The sequence below is a fragment of the Mustela putorius genome, unplaced genomic scaffold (genome assembly GCF_011764305.1).
Source record: "Mustela putorius furo isolate JIRA1106 unplaced genomic scaffold, ASM1176430v1.1 tig00003869_pilon_pilon_pilon, whole genome shotgun sequence".
Lineage (NCBI taxonomy): Eukaryota > Metazoa > Chordata > Mammalia > Carnivora > Mustelidae > Mustela > Mustela putorius.
This window is the reverse complement of record NW_025422021.1, coordinates 7,110,027-7,132,315: the sequence shown is the minus strand read 5'-3', so window position 1 is coordinate 7,132,315 and position 22,289 is coordinate 7,110,027. Positions and strand designations below refer to the sequence as shown.

Below are 22,289 nucleotides of genomic sequence, written 5' to 3'. Positions count from 1 at the left end.
AATCAGAACTCCCTCAGCATTCCAGGCAATTGTTATTTTGTTACCAGTTCATGTTACCTGGATAGAATGGCAAAGTCTATTTTCACAAAAGAGTCCAATAAGTATGATGTATTAGAAAATGGAAACACAGGACAATCAATATACCAAAGGTGGTAAGTTCCCAAACCACAATGTCACTAAAATAGAAATCAGTAAGATAAAAAGAAAGCCTCCAGATATTTAGGAAATTATATACTTTTAAATAACCCACAGCTGAAAGAAGAAATCACAAAGGAAATTAGATGTAACAAAAATTTTGTATTTATTGTATCTAAAGAATTCCTATAACATAATAATAAGAGACAACCCAATTTAAAAAATCAGCAGAACATACCACAAAAGGCATCTGGCAAAATCAGAAATGCAATCGAAACCATGAGATATTCCTACAAACTCCTAGAAATATCTACAATGAAAATACAGACAACACTAAAGGCTGGCAAAAATGTGGAAACAACCAGAATTCTCATACTCTGCCTGTGAGAATGCATATCTCTGGCAAAAGGTCTGGCAGTGTCTTACAAAGTTAAGTGTATAATTACTTTCTTACTCAGTAATTCTATTCTTCAGTAGACAGACCAACTGAAAGTAAACATTCATAAAAAGAGTTATATAAAAATGTGCACAGCATCTTTATTCACAAAGCTCAACGCTGAAAACCATTCAGGTATCCACGAACAAGAGAATGGATAAAGAAACTGTGGTAATTTGTACAATGGAGTATTACTCAGCAATAAAAAGAGGCAAATTATGATATACTCAACAACATGGATAAATCTCACAGACATATGGTTGGCTGGACTCAAGAATATATATTGATTCCATTTGTATAAAATTCTAGGACCAATTGCTGGTGACAAAGATCAGAAGAGCTGGGAAGGTGTATTGACTGGAGAGGGAAATAAACTTTCTGGGTAGATATTAACATTCAATACCATGAGAACAGTGTGAGTTACATTAATACACTTATATATTCAAGTTAAGATTGGTTCATTTCAATGTATATAAATTTTACATTAAGAAGGGCCTATTAAAAAATAATTGAATTGGGTAGGGAATGGTCTGAGGGATAGATAAAACAAGAATGGCAGTTATATTGCTAATAATTGAAGCTGATGATGGGTACATGGGGGTTCATTATACCATAACTGTTTACTCTGTATATGTTTGAGATTTCCCATAATGAAAAGTTAAAGAAAAAAAGGAAATAGACTAATTTCTGAGTCTTTTTATTTAATTAAAACAGGACAATCTTATTTACTACCCCAATTAAAATAGGCAATCACCTAAATATGGTTATTTTACATTAGCAAAATTCTAATAATAAATTTAATTGGACTGTTAAATTTAAGTGGGGCAATCTATGACTCCCCATGCCTCCAACCAATGATGGTTCTCTATATATAAATTTATTTTTAAAGTTATAGCTTTGATTTTTTTTCTAATATAAAAGCACACAAAACACTTTTATTCTTGTTAATTTCCTGGTGACCTAAAAGGAAAAATTACTGAAGTAAGTATTAAGTTTAATAGTTTCTACAAATATGGCCTACTCTTCTTATAGCCCAAAGTATTTTTTTAATTCAAAAGGAACAAATCAGATTTGTTAGGAAAAAAAATCCACTGAATATATAGATGTATTTTTAGATGCAGTGTACAACTAATTTTTCACTAGTACAGTATGTTTAAAGTAGTAAGTATAAAAAACATTCCCAATGAAGCTTTTCTGCTATTAACTGAAGAGGATTCATCTTAGTATTTCCAAAGCTTTGAGCTAAACATGTTGTTATGTGAAAAAAATTCCATCTTGGGTTTTCAAAGAGTTCTCTCCCCACAATCAATAACCAGCTAATTTTTATACTCCTCAACCATTGTTCATTCAGATGGTATATTAAATTTTATTGTTAAAGTCATCACATGCCAATTTTAGATTGATTATTTGCTATAATGGAGAACAGAGGTAAAAAAACTTAAAGCTTTGCAATATATAATAGTTTTTATACAAATTTATATTGGTAATAAAGCGCCTAGGACTGAACTTGAATAACAGCTGTATAATAACTATATATTGATTTTTCTAAGGATGCAGTCATCAGCTGATGTTAAGAAGCCCTGAAGTGTGTGAGGCTATAGAAGGGAGAATTACATGGATTAAGGAGAAAAAAAAAAGAAAAAAGCAGCAGCAGTTTTAGGTTTTTTTACTAAGGAATTTGGCAGGTTTATGGAATCTGGGCTAAGAGAAACTCTAGAAATAAAAGTTTAATCTTTTTATTTTACAAATAAGGAAACTGAATCTCCTCAAAGTTAAAGTGGTTTGATTAAGAGTAGTGAATAGCAGAGTTAGGATTAAAATTAAAACACATGTCTCCTGTCTCCTTATCTATAACTCATCCCTTAAACAATACTAATTTCTTTTCATTTTAAAAAAGATTTTATTTATTCATTTGACAGACAGAAATCACAAGTAGACATAGAAGCAGGTAGAGAGAGGAGGAGGCAGGCTCCTTGCTGAGAAGATAGTCTGATGTGAGGCTCGATCCTAGTACTCTGGGATTACGACTTGAGCCAAAGGCAGAGGCTTTAACCCACTGAGCCACCCAGGCACCCATCAACACTAATTTCTTAGTGTCAAAACACAACTCAAAAATGTAGTTTTTCTTTATACATTATGTGTAACAACTGCTAACTTGTATATGATTTCAGAATTCTTATTAACACTGTTAAACTAATTTCTGTCACTGTAAAATCCTCTGTACTGCCTTCAGATGATTACATCTAGTTTCAGCTGTAATATTCCTAGCCACCACCAGGAGGAGATTTTGTTTCAAAAGCTACAGCCAAAAAAAAAAAAAAAAGCTACAGACAAACCAATGACAAGAATTAGAACTTAACTTCCAAATCCATCCATTATTTTAAAGTACCACTAACTAGACACCAGCTAATGGAAACTTCTCCAAATTTTCTAGTTCTTCTATAGTGTGATACTTTCTAAAATTTTATAAAATGTGATCTATATAGTACATCTGAAGTAGGCTTTAATGGACAAACCAGTCAAAAAGGGCTCAAGAAATGTGCAGAACAAGTAAAATCTTGCTTACCATTTTTGCTTCTGACTGTACTGGTTGAGGGGAGGAAGGACCTGGAATTCCTGGGACACTAGGCACCATGGTGACTGGTCGAACAAGCTATACAAAACATATTAAAAAATAATTGCTAGAGAATATATTCAAAATGATGTGCTATATCTGCACAATGGCTGTAAAAACCTGAGAGTTCAGTACAAGAAAACCTTAAATCCCTATTGATCTTCTGTCCTGATTTATCCTTTAAAACTTGTCAATTTCTGAGACACTTCTCTAATCTTTAATTTTCACAAATTTTAAATGGTTTCTTCTTACATAGGACTCATAATATTCAAAGTAATTGATGCAAAATCTCCCAAAGATCTGTCACACTGCCATTTGGATATGAAAGGAAAAAACATTAAAACTTGTGACAATGAGGCTTACAAATAACATCACCATGAATTTTGCTCTTCTAAAAAGTATATATGTAATTTCTAAAATATATAAATCATGGTTAATTGATGTATTAATATACTATATAATGATAAAGAAAGAACCTGGTTACCTTTAATAATTTCTCTAAAAATAATAGTCTGGAACAGACTTCTTCATTTTTTTAAAAAACTAATATTAACATTGAGTAATTATTATATAGCTAAATTATCTCTCCACTTTGAGTTTTTTTCATCACATTTACATTTAACAGAATAATCATATAATCTCAAATACAAGGGCAAGAATGCTTCCCTCTTCAAAAATATACTAAAAAAGAGGAAGTGGTCACCTAATACCTGAGTCCTTATAAAGACACTCAAGGCATTTTAAACAGCAAAGTTCTGTCTGAAGATGATACATTATTTTATAATTACTTCAACCAATCTAATTTTCAAACCTTAGGTTACTTGGAAGAATGTGTTAATAAGAAAGTAAATATTACACATTAATTTTAATAATTTGTATGGGGATATAACCTCAAATTCTTGGAAGTTATTAGAGGCAGACTTTTAAAAACAATTTTTAAGAGTGATACAATAAATGATTATATTGTATGAATCAGAAATATCTATGTATAAGGTAAATAAAGAAACTTTTTTTTATTACATGAATGAGTATCAAGGCTTGGGTGAATATTCTAGGAAGACAGACTCAGGAAGTGTTACATTGAAATTACTCAGGTGAAAATAAAAATAACGTGTTTTGGAAAATTGTGCTAGATGTTTTAATAAGTGATCCTAATGATAAAAACCTGAACAATGAAGACACGTTTGAAGAGTCTGAATAAAACTGTTTTATGAAAAATAAGGTAAAAAATATTATTTCTAACTTAATCAAAAGAATGTGCTTTTAAATATTCACTGAATTATTAAGTATTACAAGTAGATGTTTAACTTGTCTGTGACTTCAACCATAATGTATCATCTTCAGACAGAACTTTGCTGTTTAAAATGCCTTGAGTGTCTTTATAAGGACTCAGGTATTAGATACTTTCAAATTTATATATTTAACATGTTCCTCAAGAAACTTTTCTTTTGGATCTTACATCTTGATTTATCTTTCAAAATGGTCAATTTCTCAGAAACATTTGTATTAGCAAAGTGAAGGACTATCTACTGTTTTAGAGTGTTTAGATTTTCACATGTCTGGGCTAGCAAAGGAATGCTGTAAACCCAACCTGACCATAAAAGCTCACAAGAGTGTTCTTATAAACAATTCCTACAATAATCAAAATATGGAGATACTGGACATGTATTCTAGAATAAATACTTTCCTAAAGGGCAAAAATTTGTATTAAATTTGAATTCTACAAATCTAGTCAAATTAAAATGTATTAAGTAAGAACTAAATTTCTTAATATTAATAACACAAGGAAAACAAAATTTTTGGAGGATGGAAAAACATTTTCTAACCAATTATGTTTGTCTTTAATAAAGACGTAAGTAAATTCTACTATAAAAACGAGTAAATACTACTAACCACTAGTAAGTTTTTTGTTGGATTCAGTTTCATAAACTAATCAAGCAGCCCTAGGTGTATTTTGTGATTACAAATGTCAGTTTTGGTATGAAGAAAAGATTTAGAGTCTGAATCTCAAACTTACTGGGACTGCAGCTGGAACATGCACATTAGAACTTGTAATTGATGCAGGAATAGCAACAGGCATGGTCTGTCCATTAGGAAGATGCAACAGAAGAGGAAATGGGCCTGGTACAGGACTAAGAAAAACAGGAGAAGGAAAATTAAAGAAAAGAAATCCTTATCAGTCATCTATAAAAATACAAGAGCATTTTTACTTCTATTATCATATCATTTTAAAATACATTTCCTAGCCACTGCAAAGCAAACTGTAAAATTTTACTATTTTAAATTGCATCTTAAATGTATAATGTGTAAAGCAGTATGAAAAAAACAATAGGGAAAAAAACAGGAAAAGTTATGGATTTACTTGGGACAATCTCTAATGTTAAATGAGAAATTTTAATTTTTTTTTTTAATGAGAAAAATTTTTATCAGAAGCTCCTGAGGAGCATCTGACTGGCTCAGTCTGTGGAGCATGCGACACTTGATCATGCGGTTATGAGTATGAGTCCCACACTGGGTGTAGAAATTATTTAAAAGTAAAATCATAAGAAAAAAAAAAGCTTGAGAGATATGTTTAAGAACAGAAAGAAATGTCACCTGATGGAGTAATTTCTGTATTTTGTGTGAAACAGCAGGAAAATAAGAGACCACCTTAAAATCATTCAATGTTGATTTGTTTTTAAAATTAAATTTTAGTTGGGGTGCCTAGGTGGTTCAGTTGGTTAAGTGTATGACTCTTAGATTTTTGATTCAGGTCATGACTTCAGGGCTGTAAGATCAAACCTCATGCTAAACACGAACCCTGCTTAAGATTCTCTCTTCCTCTCCCTCTGCCCTTCCCCCCCCCCAAATTAAATTTCAGATATTTATTTTCTAATCTACAATATTAGGGAAAAAAAACCCAACCCAGTACTTTTTCAAAGCATGCAGATTCACACGACACACACACACACACAACTAAGGCCACATTTGAATAATTAAATGCCTGAAGAAAAATTCTGACAAGAAAAACTTAATTCATAAATAGTTCAATGACTGGCCCAAATCATCACTTACACGATTGGCCTGTTAGAGGATGGTGCCTGGGTGATTACAGTACTTGAGGTTGGTGAAGGTACTGCTTGCTGAATAATTACACTTGAGTCAGAACTTGTAAGCAGCACATTGGGAACCTGTAATGATGCTGGACGAACAATAGCTGATGTGGGCTGTGCAGTTTGTGCCAATGGTATCTCCTATTTAATAATAAGACAGAGAAAGGGTGGGATTTAAAAATATAAGACAATCCATGTAACTTAGAGTGAACAGAATGTAACATACTTCTAAAAGCATCGACAGAATATCCTCCCCCAAAGTAAATTTTGGAAGTGGCTATAAAGTTTCAAATGCAATGTTCAATATTTTAATTTAAAAACATCAGAGTACCCCACCCTCCCCAGTACAACTTGTTTTCCTATCAATCCAGAAATAGGCTGGGCGACTTGGCTCTGATTCCATGAGAACTTCTGTAAAAAGTAAAAATATAATTCAGTCTCAGAGAATTATAGAGCTCAAAATTTAGGAGAGATTACCTAGTCCTACTCCATCATTATACTGTAAAAAGAGGAAACAGGTCCAGAGAGACTGGGTTTATGGTTGATACAAATTCAGTAACAGAAATGGTTAAAAAAGTTTTAACACAGTACAAATGTTTACTAATCTCAGGTAGCTACCATCTCCCACTACTCACTGTCTCTCTGTCAAATAAATAAATAAAACCTTTAAAATAAATAAATGAAAATAAATAAAGCAATCTATAGAAAATCAGAGATGGAAGTAGAAACTCCAGTTAGAAGATAACTGTTAATAATCCACATAAAAGATGATGATGGTATGGAGTAAAGTGGTGATACTGAAGACTGAAGAAGATAAATTAAGGATAATTCAGGGGGTATTTCTGATAAGATTTGCTGTTGCTTTGATGTGACGAAAAAGAGGGGCACCTGGGTGGCTCAGTGAGTTAAGCGTCTGACTTTGGCTTAGGTCATGATCTCAGGGTCCCGACATCAAGCTCCCCATTCAGTGGGGAGTCTGATTGTTCCTCTCCCTCTGCTACCCCCAGTTGTGATCTCTCTCTCTCAAGGAAATAAAATCTTTAGAAAAAGGAAAGGAATTAAGGATTCTTGGCTTGAGCAACTAGATGGGATGGAGAGAAAATTTACTGAGACAGAGAAAGAATCAAGAGCTCTGACTTAGAAATATTAAGATGGTTATTAGATATAGAAAGGGAAAGGTCACAATATGAGTCAGAGATGAATATGGAAATCCAGGAGATACCTTGGTTGATATAAGTTTGAGAACCATCAGCATGTAGTTGTTTTTATAAGTTATGAATGTAGAAGAGACCACCTAAGAAGAAAAGTGAGAAAGAGTAGTGAAGGAGGCCCAAACAGACTATGCCTTGCCCAGGGGGAGGCTAGAGACAGGAATGCAGAAAGAAGAATTATCCTTGAAATATGCTAAAACAACAACGAAGAGGGAAAAACTGTTGAGTGTGAAGGGACTAGAAAGCTCTTTAGAAAAAAAGATACTTCTATCACAGAGTTAACAGCATTTCCTGTAACTGTGATAACACAGAAACAATCTTTATATCCAAAAAGAACAGGATAATTTGATACATTAAGATAATATATCAATTAAAACAATTAAAAAAAATTAAAATTTAGTACTTTGGAAATTTTCTAAGGACATGGGAAAGTGTTCATTAATGCTGAATGTCTAAAGCACAATATAAAAGTAAACTAGGATTGGCCTGCCTGGCTGGTTCACTTTGTAGAGTATGTGACTCTTGATCTTGGGGTCATAAGTTCAAGCCCCACATTGGGTATGCCACTTACTTAAAAAAAATTTTTTTATTTTTGTTTTAAATTAAAAAATAGGGATGCCTGGGTGGCTCAGTTGTTAAGGGTCTGCCTTTGGTTCAGGTCATGATCTTGAGGTTCTAGGATCGAGCCCCACATTGGCTCCCTGCTCAGCAGAGAGTCTGCTTCTCCCTTGCCCTCCACTTGTGCTCTGTCTCTAGCTTTCTCGCTCTCCAAAAAATAAATAAATAAAATCTTTAAAAAAATTAAAAAGTAAACTAGGATCTTTGAGTTTTTCTTTGTATCCATCTATCCTTCTAATGAAAATGCATGCATATATCTATGGAAAAATGTTTCAAAATATTAGTAATTTGTATCACTCAATTATGGGCTAACAGGTGATTTTGCTTTTCTTCCTCATATTTTTTCTGTATTCTTAAAGTTTTTATAATGAGACTCACTTCTATAATTAGGAAATGAGGCAAAAAAAACCCACAAAACATCTAAGGTCAAAGCATTTATTCCTAAGTAGATCGTTAAATGCTTTTTCTGCCTTACTTCTAGATTCCTTGCCATGACAGAAGTCCGTTAATTCATTTACGGTTTTAGAATATCATCATCTAGAAAAAGACACTGTCACTGCCTCTTCATTGTGCCACACACAGTGCCCCATGAGTTCACTGTAAGTGTTTATTAATAAAAAGTGATCAAGAAATACCCATGGGGCACCTGGGTAACTCAGTTGGTTAAGTGCCCAACTCTTAGATTTCAGCTCAGGTCATGATCCTCAGGGTTTTGAAACTGAGCCTGTTGTCAGGCTCTGCGCTGGGCATGGAGCCTGCTGAAGATTCTCTCTCTCCTGCTCCTTCAGCCCTTCCCCACTCCTCTCCCTCTTCCCATCTCTTAAAAAAAAAAAAAAAAAAAAAAAAAGAACAAACCACAATAATGATTACTCAACACACACTATAGCCCAGAGGTCCCAAGTTACCAAGGTATTCAAGATCTAGGAATGAGGCCCTAAACCACCTACACAAAAGGCTTATACTGAGACAGTATCATCATCATCTTAGTTGGTAATACCAAAGACCCATTGCTGATAATGAGTAACTATTTGTTTAGCCCTTAAAAAGCCTAAACAACCCTGGTTCAAGCAATTTTTAGTTATAAAGAAAAAGCTGTCACTATATAAAAGTGGTGAAGAATAAAACAGCAAAATCCAAAATCTAAATTCACTTTATAAATTCTTGTAGCCTTAAAAAAATAACTTATCTAAAATAACTGCTGTTCTCCCCTATAATTTTTCTGTGTGTAATAAAACACCAATTATCTATAAAAGTGACATTTTCTTTCCCTGAAGTTTCTATGAGTATTCACAGGCTTTCATATAAAAGACTACTATAACCTGGTACTCAATTATGTACAACTTATTATATTAACATTTTAGGTAAATCAAATATTTAGCTTTACTTGGGATAGTTTTTATACACCATGTTTGTGTTTCTACCAAAAATATAAAATTTCTAACCTTTTCATCACTGGTAGTAGACTCTGGGTGAGGTAAAGGACTATCCTGGTGAGTTGTTTCTACAACTGAGGGCTCCTCAATTTTGCTTCTTATGATGGGTGTTGCAAGAGGGGATAAATCTAGAGGCATCTAAAATATAAACATTAAAGAAAATGTCAGAAGTTCAATAAATGCCAATCAGTGTATGTAAAATAAGAAAGCAAGAAGTGTAAGCTAGGACAATTGTTTTGTTAGACGTACTCTTCTAATTTCATGATTAACAACATACTTTTTTAATGTCGTCTTCAGAGGCTTTCTTGAATTCATTCTCAAATGGACTTGCCAGTTCATTAAATAAACCCACTTCTTCACAGTTTTTCAAAAATCTTGTTGGTGTTGGGGTCTGATCTGAAATAAATGTCAAGAAGCAACCACATAGATTTAAATATCATATAGGACCTTAAAATATAGCTAGTAACTTAACAAATTAGCAGGATTGGTTCAGTCAGCTGTTAATTCTCTTTGGAAAGACCTCTTCCTTTAAAGCAAACAAAATTTGGTTAAGTTTTTATTGCAGTTCAAGATATTTCCTCCAACTTTATGAACCATAAAAGTATGAAAAAAGTCCTTCTCGTTCCTTAGTCCAGACCTTCTCTTTTAGTAGAATGACATAAGTGTCTTCTACTCAGAGATCAACTACTATCATTATTTAAGGCAGTAAGAATTTTTTAAAATTTATATTATTAAAAATTATGATTGTTTAAAATACATGCAGTTTGGGGAAAACTAGGGCAAGAGCATGTATATTCTTTCACTCTAGCTTGGACCTTCCACTAGTGTTCATAATCTATTAGGAAAGCAAGCTTAAGATAAAACAGAATTTTAGGAGGTAGACCAAAATACTACAAGAAGAAAAAGAAGGTTAAAGCAAGAGCCCTAAAACAAAAACAAACCAAAACAAAACCTCTTTTATCACTATCCACAGAAGCCAGTTTACTATTTTAATGAATTTTTCAAGCTTTGAACTATGGGCTATATAAGAGTTACTTATTTATGGAATGTTCTACTTTAATTTCTAGGCAATAGAGGAATAGTCAACTCTACTTTCTCACAATGTAAAACATTTTAACTATACTTGAATATGTACTCATGTTATATACATTAACACATGTACTGGTTATGGAATAAATACTAGTTAGGGTCCATGTTGAAAAAAAAATAGTATTTTTATATGGATTTTGTCTATTTGTCTTATTATTTTCCAGGCTATTTATTCATACTGATAAAAGCTGGTGGCACAGGGCATCAAGTTATAGGTTTTATCAGGAATCTAGTCTAAGCTAAATAAAAGTATAATGACTCCTAATTTAAGATTTTATATAAAATTAAATTCATATTTGTTAAATATTATATCCCCAGAATTGGCAGTAATTAGTATTATTTCATCTTTGCCCCACATGTATCTAGAATATAACATGCTTACTACATATAAATATATTTAACATTATAATGTCATACATATTAGATATAATGTAAGCCTACCTCAAACACTACTAGTATTATCTAAAATTACTAAAGGCATCATTTTACCTATTCGTCTACAACGTACATACCCACTAACCCTAAAAAGACTCCTGAAATTGTATTATAGCAAGGGCTCAGAGTACACATATCAGCTTAAGTCCTTTACAGGTGAATTAGTAAACTGAATAGAAATTTGTCTCCTCTGTTCATAGACAAAGGGCTCGTCTATCTCAGCTCAACAAAAGGCTCCTAATGGGTAGTAAAGGAAGCGAAAAGTCGTACAAATAAAATATACGCATAAACCATTGTTATCAGTGACTACTAGAATGATTAGGTGTGAGAAAAGAAAAGTCAACACAGGCACAACTGTTTAAACATGCAGTGGCTTATGGATATTGATCATCAAATATATACCACACACATCATGCATTACACTTACACAGTAATGCTAAACTACTAATTTCAACATGTTAGTAAAAAAAAAAAAAAAGGTCAAGTGCTGTGTTTAAATGTGTTCTATTCTTCTACTGTAATAAAGGTAAATCAATAGGAAATTTCTAGAAACCAATCTCAAAACATTTTTGAGTTGAAAAGTTACAGATACTGGTCTAGTGCAATAAATTTCAGACAAGCAAAGACCTTTCATGCCTAGGAGGGTGAACTGCCTAGACTGTTGCTATTTTGTTTGACTACTTTTTTAGGGTCCAGCTCCTAATATCTGATGTACAATATTCTAAAGAAGTGCCTAACTCACTCTTCTCTGCTTCCTTTTACTTATGGAACTAAAGAAATGCTCAACATGCTCTTTCATTTTTCCTAAATAGTTTTTGAAAAATTACCAACTTTGTTAACTCAAACTTTTTCATTATAAAAATCATGATACTGAAAGTACAGGAAAAACCATCTGCCTCATTATCTCTGCAAAGCCTTGCATATGATAATTCAACCTTTATGTTGGGTAATCATTTCAAAATACTAATAATATTCAGATTTCAGGATTAACTCCAGATAAATAGTATAACCCAAACTTCAAAAGACAAAAGAATAATTTACAGTTGATTTTTGAATACTTATGTGACTCTGTGGTTATGATACAAAAGGGTCTGAAATTTATATAAGTATATTACATTTTATATAAAACTTTGTTTTAAAATATACAAAATGCAGTAGAACTATGCATATTATGTGTGAGTCCATATACATAAATGTGTGTACATATATATTTAAATACCAAAAAAGGTGCAGCTAACACAGCATGAAAGGATAATTAAAACAATGCATGAATTTTCTCTTTTCACATATTGTGAAAGATAATCATGTGCTTATATGATACTGTATCTTCACAGGATCAAAACACACAAAAGAGGCACTGACCGAATTTAGGTCCCTTGAGAGTATTTTTACTAACACAGATGTTTTAGTCCCAAAAGAAGTATAAACAAAATTCTAATGAACAAGTCTGCTAAGTGATCTTTCTCCAATAGGAGGAGCTTGACCATTTCCCACCTTCCCACAGCATTTCAAACCAGGTTGTACAAAGCTAAAAGAAACATTGACTAAACATCACATTAGTTCAATTATCAATTAAATGTAAACTTTGGAGATCCAATAAATGCTCCTAGGGTTCTAATTAATTTCCACAATACATTGAAATCTACATTGGAAAACCACACGGAAAAGTGAAATGAATGGTCAGAAGGAAACATGGAAATGTAATGGGTAAAATACATGTTGCCAACATTTACTGTAAATGAAGTAATTGGAGTATCACCAGACTATATTATTTACAGAGAATACACAAAAATTGTGCACATTCCAGGTGAAATATGTATATAAGCTATTAATAAAAGCATATACTAACCAGCCACAATGACACTGTCATTACGTGCTGGACCAAATTTCAGTGTCATCTCATGTTTATGTTTATGGACAGCCAAATGATCCTCGTTGGTAAAACGCTGTGGCAAAAAGTTTTAAAATATAGTTAAGATTTTAAATTTGATCAAATAAGTAAAATGATAAGGAAATTCATTTCCACAACATGTAAAACCACCATTAACAATGAAATAGTTTGTTAACTATAAAAGAATCTATTGTTAGTATAGATAAACATACAAGACTTCAAATACTCATAGAAAACCCATTACCCAAGAATAAGCAATACTGATGTATTAAGTCACATAAATCATTTGAGAGCGTTTAAAAATAAAACCTGAGGCAAAGAAACTTAATATAAATTTCATTTGGACACTAAAAATAGACAACTATTGATTTTTTTTGCCATATTATAGTAGAAATATGTATTCTATGGTTCAGTGACTTTTGAAGGAAGTACTGTTTTACACAGACTTCAGATTACTTACCACTTTTAAAACAAGAATTCTTATAAAAATATTACTCTTGACAAATTAAGTAGTAAATCAGGTTCTTTATGTTATGTTAAAAAAGAATGCTTTTTTTATAATCCGGTAAAGAAATAGCAACCAATAACAAAGCAGTTCATTTTTAAATGTCTGATATCAACCTTTATGAAGATGCTCCTTATCAAGCAACAATTATAACTGAAAATAAGGAGCACTTACATTTTGTTATTTCAGAGCAATAATTATAAAATGCCAAATTAAGAAACATAAATTCTCTACCCTACATCCTTATAAATGGGGATGTTAAAATTACATATATTTGAACCTGGTTCCCCTAAACTATCAAATGGGACTCCTAGGGTGCCTGGGTGGCTCAGTCAGTTAAGCATCTGAATCTTGATTTCAGCTCAGGTCATCATTTCAGGGTTGTGAGATTGAGCCCAGTGTCGCTGTCAGGGGGCAGGGGCTCATGCTCAGTGAGGAATCCATTTGAGATTCTCTCTCTCCTCTTCCTCTCCCCCACCCCTCTCCCAGCTTGTGTGTGCACTTTAAAATATATAATATTAAAAAAAACACCTAACAGATTCCTTATCTTATGGAAATATTACTCCTGGACAAATGAAGTAAATCAGGTTCTTTAGTTACCAAATTAAAAAAAATGCTGCTTATAATCCAACAAAGAAAGAACAACCTATATGATAACAAAGCAGTTTATCTTTTTTTTTTTTTAAGATTTTATTTATTTATTTGACAAAGAGAAATCACAAGTAGATGGAGAGGCAGGCAGAGAGAGAGAGAGGGAAGCAGGCTCCCTGCTGAGCAGAGAGCCCAATGCGGGACTCGATCCCAAGACCCTGAGATCATGACCTGAGCCGAAGGCAGCGGCTCAACCCACTGAGCCACCCAGGCGCCCCACAAAGCAGTTTATCTTAAAATAATCCAGCTCTTTCCCTCCCAAGTACTATCTTCGTTTTATCAATATAAGAATCCTTCCCCAATTTGTAAGAAGTAGTAGTTGCCTTTTAAAAATAGAGTGTTAAATAACAACTCTTAGAGAATGAACATATGTGTAGAGTTTACAGAATAATGTAGGCATTTCATTATTTTCCATTAGAGTTTTAAATATACATGTATTACATTCTACACTGAAAGTATCTTAAATCAAGATTCACTTTATGCCCAAAGAACCTAATAATGGGGGTGCCTGGGTGGCTCAGTGGGTTAAAGCCTCTGCCTTTGGCTCGGGTCATGATCCCAGGGTCCTGGTATGGAGCCCCACATGGCATCGGTTTGACCACAAATATCCAAATCAAAGAGCAATCACATATAGAATTGTACAAAACATGAAAATGGTACTAAGACTGATCCTGAGTGAAAAGGTATAGCTAAAAGGGCCCTAAAAAAAAATTCAGGGTCATATGATATTATTGATGTACATGGATAAAATACACTGAAACTGGAACTTGATAAGAGGAGTTTAACCTTAGCTATCACCTGAAATAACTGATTTACCTCTAACAAGGAACTTAAAAAAAAAATAGTCAAAGGCCATCATGTCCAAAGGCAGTCATGAGGAAAAGAGTCACATATAAATATGTGTATATATATATATATATATGAATGAAATAAATTTTTCAACAAATGTTTATAAAATAGCTACTACTACAAATTTAAGATAAAATTTTTGCAGAATCTATGTGAATTGCTTTCTGAGTTTTTGTAGAAAAATTATAATGCTGCTACTAGTAATAATATATTAAATATTTCATAATTTCTTTCTTCCAGGCAATTTACAGCACAACTCCAATGCAAAATACACAGTATTTTGTTAAACAACAAGACTTTGAGCATACAGCTGAATAAACAATGGGAAAGACAGTCTAGTAGGATGGATAACCATCCCTCTTATAAAGTTAAAAAGAAAGGGTAACCTGACAGATGGAAGGGAGCTTAAATTTTATAATGAATTTAAGCTCTGATATCTGAGAAATCTGTTTTTAGGGCCCGAACACTCACCAGAACTAACTTCCTAAGAAGTCAGTCATTCTGCATTTAATACATGCATTCACATCCATGATACAAATTTTTTTCCTATTTAACAAAATAGGTACAACTAAGTTGTAAAGCTGTAAGGCCAGCAGCTCATTTTACTGCTTCTTTTACTAGTTTAAAGGAATCTGTTCAACATCAGGAAGCTACACACACACACACACACACACACACACACAATTTACACACCTTTGGTGAAACTTTGCCTAAATAAAATGAATCTTTAACTCCTTTGTAAAACAGCTTATAATGCATAAACATTCTACCTAAGAAATAATTTTCAAAGAAAGACATCACCAAAAGCAAAGATACTAATAAAACAGAAGCGTTACAATGTCAAATTAATCTTTCACTAAATTATCTCACTTTGTCTCTTTTATCAAATTCAATGGAACATTACTTTAAAACAATACAATAGAACTCTTTCTGTGAAATACCTAATAGCGACTGAGGCATATAAAAACATTTTTTTTAAAAGATTTTATTTACTTTATTTGACAGACAGAGATCACAAGTAGCCAGAGAGATAGAGCAGGAAGCTGACTCCCTGCAGAGCAGAGGAGCCCGCTGCAGGGCTCAATCCCAGGACCCTGGGATTATGACCTGGGCCAAAGGCAGAGGCTTTAACCCATTGAGGAGGCACCCAGGCGCCCTAAAAACACTTTTAATAGCAAGAAAAAAACAGTTAAAATTCTTTGCACTAATTTTATAGGTCTCTCTCCAAAATAACACTAACAAAACATGTTTTTTAAAAAATTTAAAATTTGGAAATTAAAATTTAAAATTTGGAATTTAAATTTAAAATTAGGAAATTTAAATTTAAGTGCATTAAAGGTAAAGTTCAAATTTGGAATAATAGCAATACTTATGACAAAAAAATACCGCCACCAAATTGGTGCTTCTAAAAGCAATTCTTTTTTTTTTTTTTTTTAAGATTTTATTTATTTGAGGAAAGAGAGATTACAAGTAAGCAGAGAGGCAGGCAGAGGGAGAGGGGGAAGCAGGCTTCCAGCTGAGCACAGAGCCTGGTGCAGGGCTTGATCCCAGGACCCTGATATTATGACCTGAGCCAAAGGCAGAGGCTTAACCCACTGAGCCACCCAGGTGCCCCTCTAAAATCAATTTTTTTTTGAACTGTCGATTTCCTAGGAAATACTATTCACAAAAAATTCTGGGAAATACAGTTTTTTTAGCTTTCTTAAATTTATAGAAAAAAATGAGTATCTAATATAGCTCCAAAATACATGTCAAATCAGTCTATTTCTCTATATTGCCCACCATTAGCACCTAGACAAACCTACCATTATCTCTCACCTGACAGATCTCAGTCTCTACTCCCTGTATCCACTCTTAGCTCAGTAATGGCTTTTCATTGCTCTGTGAATAAAGCCCAAACACTTTATCACAGTCTACAAAACCCTCTTGGATATGGACTCTTATTCTACCTGACAAAATCTTTTACTCTTATCCTTGTGGGTGACTACACACTCTAGCTACAACAGTCGTCCTTCTAAAAACACCCAAACCCATCCCCTCCTTCGAAACTTTGTATTTGCTGTTCCTTCAGTTTAAAAAACTTCCTCCAGAGGTCTGCTCCTACATTTTTGTGTCTTAATTCAAATGTCATCTTATCAGAGGGCATTCCCTGATAAACCTATCTAAGCAGCATTAACCCTGGTTAACCTCCTATCTTTACCCTGGTTCAACATCTTTAGATGTATCATGAAAATTAAGATCATAATGAGATACCACTATACCCTCACAAGTAATGAGTAAAATTAAAAGACTATCCAGAAAAATCTCAAGAAGAACTAAATTGGTGGACTTACCTTACCTGACTGGAAGCATTATTGTAAAGCTAGAGTAATCAAGACATTGTGGTACTAGCATAAAAGCTGACAGACTGATGGAGGGAACAGAGTAGAAAGCTCAGAAAGAGACCTGCATTTATACCACATTTTGATTTTCAATAAAGGAGCTGAAGCAAATTAATGGAGAAAGAAAAGTCTTTTCAACAAATGATGCTGGAATATCTGAAAAACCACATGGGAAAAAAAAGTGAGCTTCAAATCCTACTTCATACCAGTATATACATATGCAAGAAGTAATTCAAGATGGAAACACAGGCCTATATGAAAAAACAAGCTTTCAGAAAGAACAAAGGAGAATGCCTTTGTGACTTAAAGGTAGGCAAAGATTTCTTAGATAAGTCACAGAAAGCAACAGCCATAAAAAGAGAAAAAATTAACACATTAGACTTCATTAAAATTAGAAAGACCGGTTGAGCAAAAGCTTTTGTCATGAAAATTCAGATGCAAACAAAAGACTTGGAGAAACTTGACGATGGACTGGTATCCAGGATATATAAGAACTACAAGTTAGCAATTAAAAGACAACCTGACTTTTAAAAACAGCAAAAGATTTGAAAAGATCTATCACAAAAAATAATGCAAATGACCAATAAGCACATGAACAAGTGCTCATCTTCTCATCAAAGAAATGCAAATTAAAACCACATGATACATCAGTATACACACAGTGAAAAATGGCTAAAATTAGAAGACAACACCAAATGTAGGCAAAGAAATGGCACAAGACTCTTATACACTCTTGGTGGAAATGTGAAGTGGTGCGTTCATTTTGGAAAACAGTTTGGCAATTTCTTCAAAGTAAATATCTAACATATGATCCCACATTTCATTTCTACACATTTACCCAAGAGAAAAGAAAGCTTGCATTCAGACCAAAGACTTGTACACAAATAATTATACTGCCTTTATTTGTAATAAGTAAAAACTGGAAATAAGTCTAATGTCCACAATTGTGTAATAATGAAATATTACTCCTCAACAAAGAGGAATTAACTATTGCTCACATAACATGGGGAAACTGCAAATTAATTATAAGGAATAAAAGATGCCAGACAAAAAGTACATACTGTATGACTATTTACATAAAATTCTAGAAAACGCAAACTAATCAATAGGGACATATGGCAGAGTAGTGTTTTACAAAGGCAGAAGCAGTAACAACTGGGAATGACAAAACTTTTGGGGTGATGGGTATGTTCTCTATCTTAATTATGGTGATGATTTCATGAGCATATATACATTAAAACACGAAACTGACTTTGTGAGTACGTGCAGTTTATTGTACATCAATTATATGTCAATTTAAAACATCAACTAAAGAAAACAAGTAAGAACCAATGAAACACTAATGCTTTTTTATGATTTATGGTTTGTATATTTAAGTACTCAGTAATCTGGCTACACATTAAATTTATTCTTTCATTTCTTGGTGCCTATGTTATTTTAAAGTTAGAATTATTATAACAGCAATAGTTTAATAATTAATGGTCTGTTAAAAACACTGAAATACTACTTTTTGATAGAATATGGAAAGATTATTTTCTGAAAAAGCTTTCATACATGCTCTGAAGATGTGAGACTTAGGTGAAGATGTGAAACTTAGATTAAGAATATTAATGCATTAGTGACACTGTCAGAGGTAAATATTAGTTAATATTGTTAAGAGTTCAGCAAGTAAAATAATTTTCAAATAAGAATGTATACTTTATTTCCAATTAAGCAATTTACAATTATTTTCAACCAGTAATGGTCAAATGGTAAAGGGTCAAATCATCAACAGTCAAATAGTAAAAGATACTATTAAGCCCTGGATTAATAGTAGGTGAACCACCTTTCCATTTAAGACTTCTAACTTTTTCTTTCCATATTAGATTGTTTTTAAAAACTGTACTATTGAAGAAAAAATTTCTTAACAAAACTTTTCTGGGTAATTTACATTCTAACTCCAGAATTTTACAAAAATTGTAGGAGATTCCCTTTAATGGTAACATAAACTTTCATCAGTGTTTTAGTAAATATGAACATACAAAATGCTTTAAAGTAATTTATATATTACCTGGCCACATCCAGGGGCAGTGCATAGAAAGGGTTTGTCATCACTCATATTCCACAGGTCCTTGTATTGCCTATAATAAACATTAAGAAATGGCTTAGTGTTTTACAGTATAGATTTTTATTTTATTTATTTGTTTTTAAAAATTTATTTATTTGTTTTTTGAGAGAGGGCACTCGAGCCTTGCACAAGCAAGGGAAGGGCAGAAAGAGAAGCAGATTCCCCGATGAGCAGGAAGCCAGATGTGGAATTGATCCCAGGACCCTGGGATCATGACCTGAGACAAAAGCAGAAGATTAACCAACTGAGCTACTCAGGCGCCCATACAGTGCATATTTTTAAATAAAGAATAATTTTAAATGTAATATTATATGCTTTTCACTAAGCTTACTTCCTTTTCTATTTTCATGTGAAATAAAATACTTTTACTGATCTTTTAGCCCTAGTTCCCTTCCATCTTTTTATAATGAGTAGGCAAATACATGTAACATGCATTTTACACTATAGAAAAAAAAAGGTTTGGAACTTTGGTCTATCAGGCTAATTCTTTCCTGTTCGACAGCTTAAGTGAAGAAAAAATGAAATAATTATAGAAAATCACCACTTTAATACCCAATGAAATAATGGATCTAGGCCACATCATATAACCATTAGGAAAAAAGGTGACAGGAACTTGATAATGAACTCACAGGTCATTCTTAAAATAACATCACTAAGAGTGGGACTATTAGAAATTATGTGCCTCCTGACATGATTCAATAGAGAGCATGAAAGTGTTCTTGGGCAGGGGTGGGGGGTGTTGTGCATGCATATGCGTGTGTGTGTGTGTGTGTGTGTGTGTACAGTATGGGGAGTCAAACCTGAATTTAATCAAGCATCTCTAGATTTGCCACAGGAAATACAGGGAATACAGGAGAAACCTGTCAACACTATCTGGATGCAGTCAGCCAAATTCTATAGGACAAAGAACTGGTCACTTCAACAAATAAATGTGATGGAGAACGAAAGAGAGCAGGTAGGGGGAAACCGCTATAGATTAAAGAAGATTTAATAAATATGCTAGCAAGGGGTGCTTGTGTGGCTCAGTTGGTTAAAGGGCGACCTTGGGCTCAGGTCATGATTCTAGGGTCCTAGGATTGAGCCTTTACACTGGCTCCCTGCTCAGCAGGGACGTCTGCTCTCCCTCCCCTTTGCCTATTCCTGCCGCTCATGTGCTCACTCTCTCTCAAATAAATAAATAAAATATTAAAAAAAAAAAAGAAATATACTAATCAAATGTAAATCCTTTTTGAATCCTGATTTGGACAAAAATAACTGTAAAAAGAAATTTTTGAGTAAAGATTATTTTCCTATATCTGATTTAGACTTAAAGTTCCCAATTATTTTTTCCAACAACTTGTAGGTTTTAAATTTTGTCTTGTATTTGACTCAATTAAAAATCTGGAAACATTATTCCTTTTTCAACATTAGCTTGTTAACCATTCAAAGCAATGTTTCCCAAAGCATTTTCAACAGGGATGACAATAGCTATTATAGAAAAAACATATGTAACCAACAGATTTGGGAAATGCTGGAGTACTTTTTCTTTCGTAGGAATTTTCAGAGACTTTAATATATTCAAGTGAAATAACTAGAGAAGCACCTAGAATATGGCATTTTAGCCACATCCATTTGCAATTCAAAATGCTTTTTCATAGAACATCCCATGGAACTAGTATTATTTGGAACTCTAGAAATCAAACCCTAAAATATGTTTATGTTTGTCATAGTTAGGCACATCTTGATGTTCTGTTTGATAATTTAAAGACATAATAGTGGGCGCCTGGGTAGATCAGTCGGTTAAGTGTCACCTTTAGGTCATCATCTTGGGGTCCTGGGATTGAGCCCCGCATAGGCCTCCTTGCTCGGCAGGGGTCTGCTTCTCCCTCTCCCTTTGCCCCTTCCCCTGTTTGTGCTCTCTCAAATGAATAAATAAAACCTTTAAAAAAAAAAAAAAAGACATAATAGGACTAGCTGCTAAACTAATATTCTGGATAAGTGGGGTTCTTTTTAATTATCAGAAGAAATACTGAAATATTTATCAAGAAATGACTATAAAAATTTTTATGATCTAAAATATGAAAAATTGGTAAAAATACCAAATACTGCATACATACCTGGCAGAATTCACATGTAACTTGAATTTCATAAGTTGAACAACTTATCACGTCCTCTTTTTCATGGCAAAGATACTGAAAAAACAAAACAAAAACAAAGTGGTTTCACTCTGTTAAAAATAGTTTTCTAAAAACTGCTTGAAACACAGGAAATAAAAACACCTGAATAATTTTATTCTTTGGACTACTGTCAACCCCAAACCTTGTCAATTAAAAAAAAAAAAATTTATTTATTTGACAGAAAGAGACATACAGCAAGAGAGGAAACACAAGCGGTGGGAGAGGGAAAAGCAGGCTTCCTGACAAACAGGGAGCCCAATGCAGAGCTTGATCCCAGGACTCTGAGATCATGACCTGAGCTGAAGGCAGATGCTTAACCGACTGAGCCACCCAGGTGCCCCCAAATCCTGTCACTCTTTTTTTTTTTTTTTTTGTTAAAGATTTTATTTGTTTGTCAGAGAGAGAGGGAGAGAGAGCAAGCAGAGGCAGAGGGAGAAGCAGGCTCCCCGCCGAGCAAGGAGTCCAATGTGGGACTAGATCCCAGGACGCTGGGATCATGACCTGAGCCGAAGGCAGCCACTTAGCCAACTGAGCCACCCAGGCATCCCAAATCCTGTCACTCTTAAGAATCTTTATAAGAGGTAAAGAATACTGCTCCTACAATATGAATATCCATATTAATGCCTTAAACATAGGTATGTATATATCCAACTCCATCACAGAGAGTAAAAGGAGAAAAAACATTT

The 22,289-nt window shown here is 33.4% G+C and overlaps 1 protein-coding gene across 6 annotated transcripts in view; it reads right to left on the bottom strand.

Annotated features, from left to right (window-relative positions):
• ATF2 (activating transcription factor 2) overlaps positions 1-22,289 on the bottom strand; it is an 84,807-nt gene that overhangs the window by 31,887 nt on the left and 30,631 nt on the right. For 4 of the 6 annotated variants that reach the window (XM_045066941.1, XM_004774385.3, XM_004774388.3 and 1 more), the window contains 8 exons: positions 21,544-21,618; positions 19,391-19,460; positions 12,913-13,009; positions 9,817-9,935; positions 9,549-9,677; positions 6,240-6,418; positions 5,203-5,317; positions 3,138-3,224 (listed from right to left, as the gene is read on the bottom strand). In XM_045066941.1, coding sequence (XP_044922876.1) covers positions 3,138-3,224; positions 5,203-5,317; positions 6,240-6,418; positions 9,549-9,677; positions 9,817-9,935; positions 12,913-13,009; positions 19,391-19,460; positions 21,544-21,575 — 828 coding nt within the window. In that variant the 5' untranslated portion in view covers positions 21,576-21,618. The remainder of the gene's footprint in view (positions 1-3,137; positions 3,225-5,202; positions 5,318-6,239; positions 6,419-9,548; positions 9,678-9,816; positions 9,936-12,912; positions 13,010-19,390; positions 19,461-21,543; positions 21,619-22,289) is intronic. The other 2 variants (XM_045066940.1, XM_045066942.1) reach the window with 1 other exon arrangement.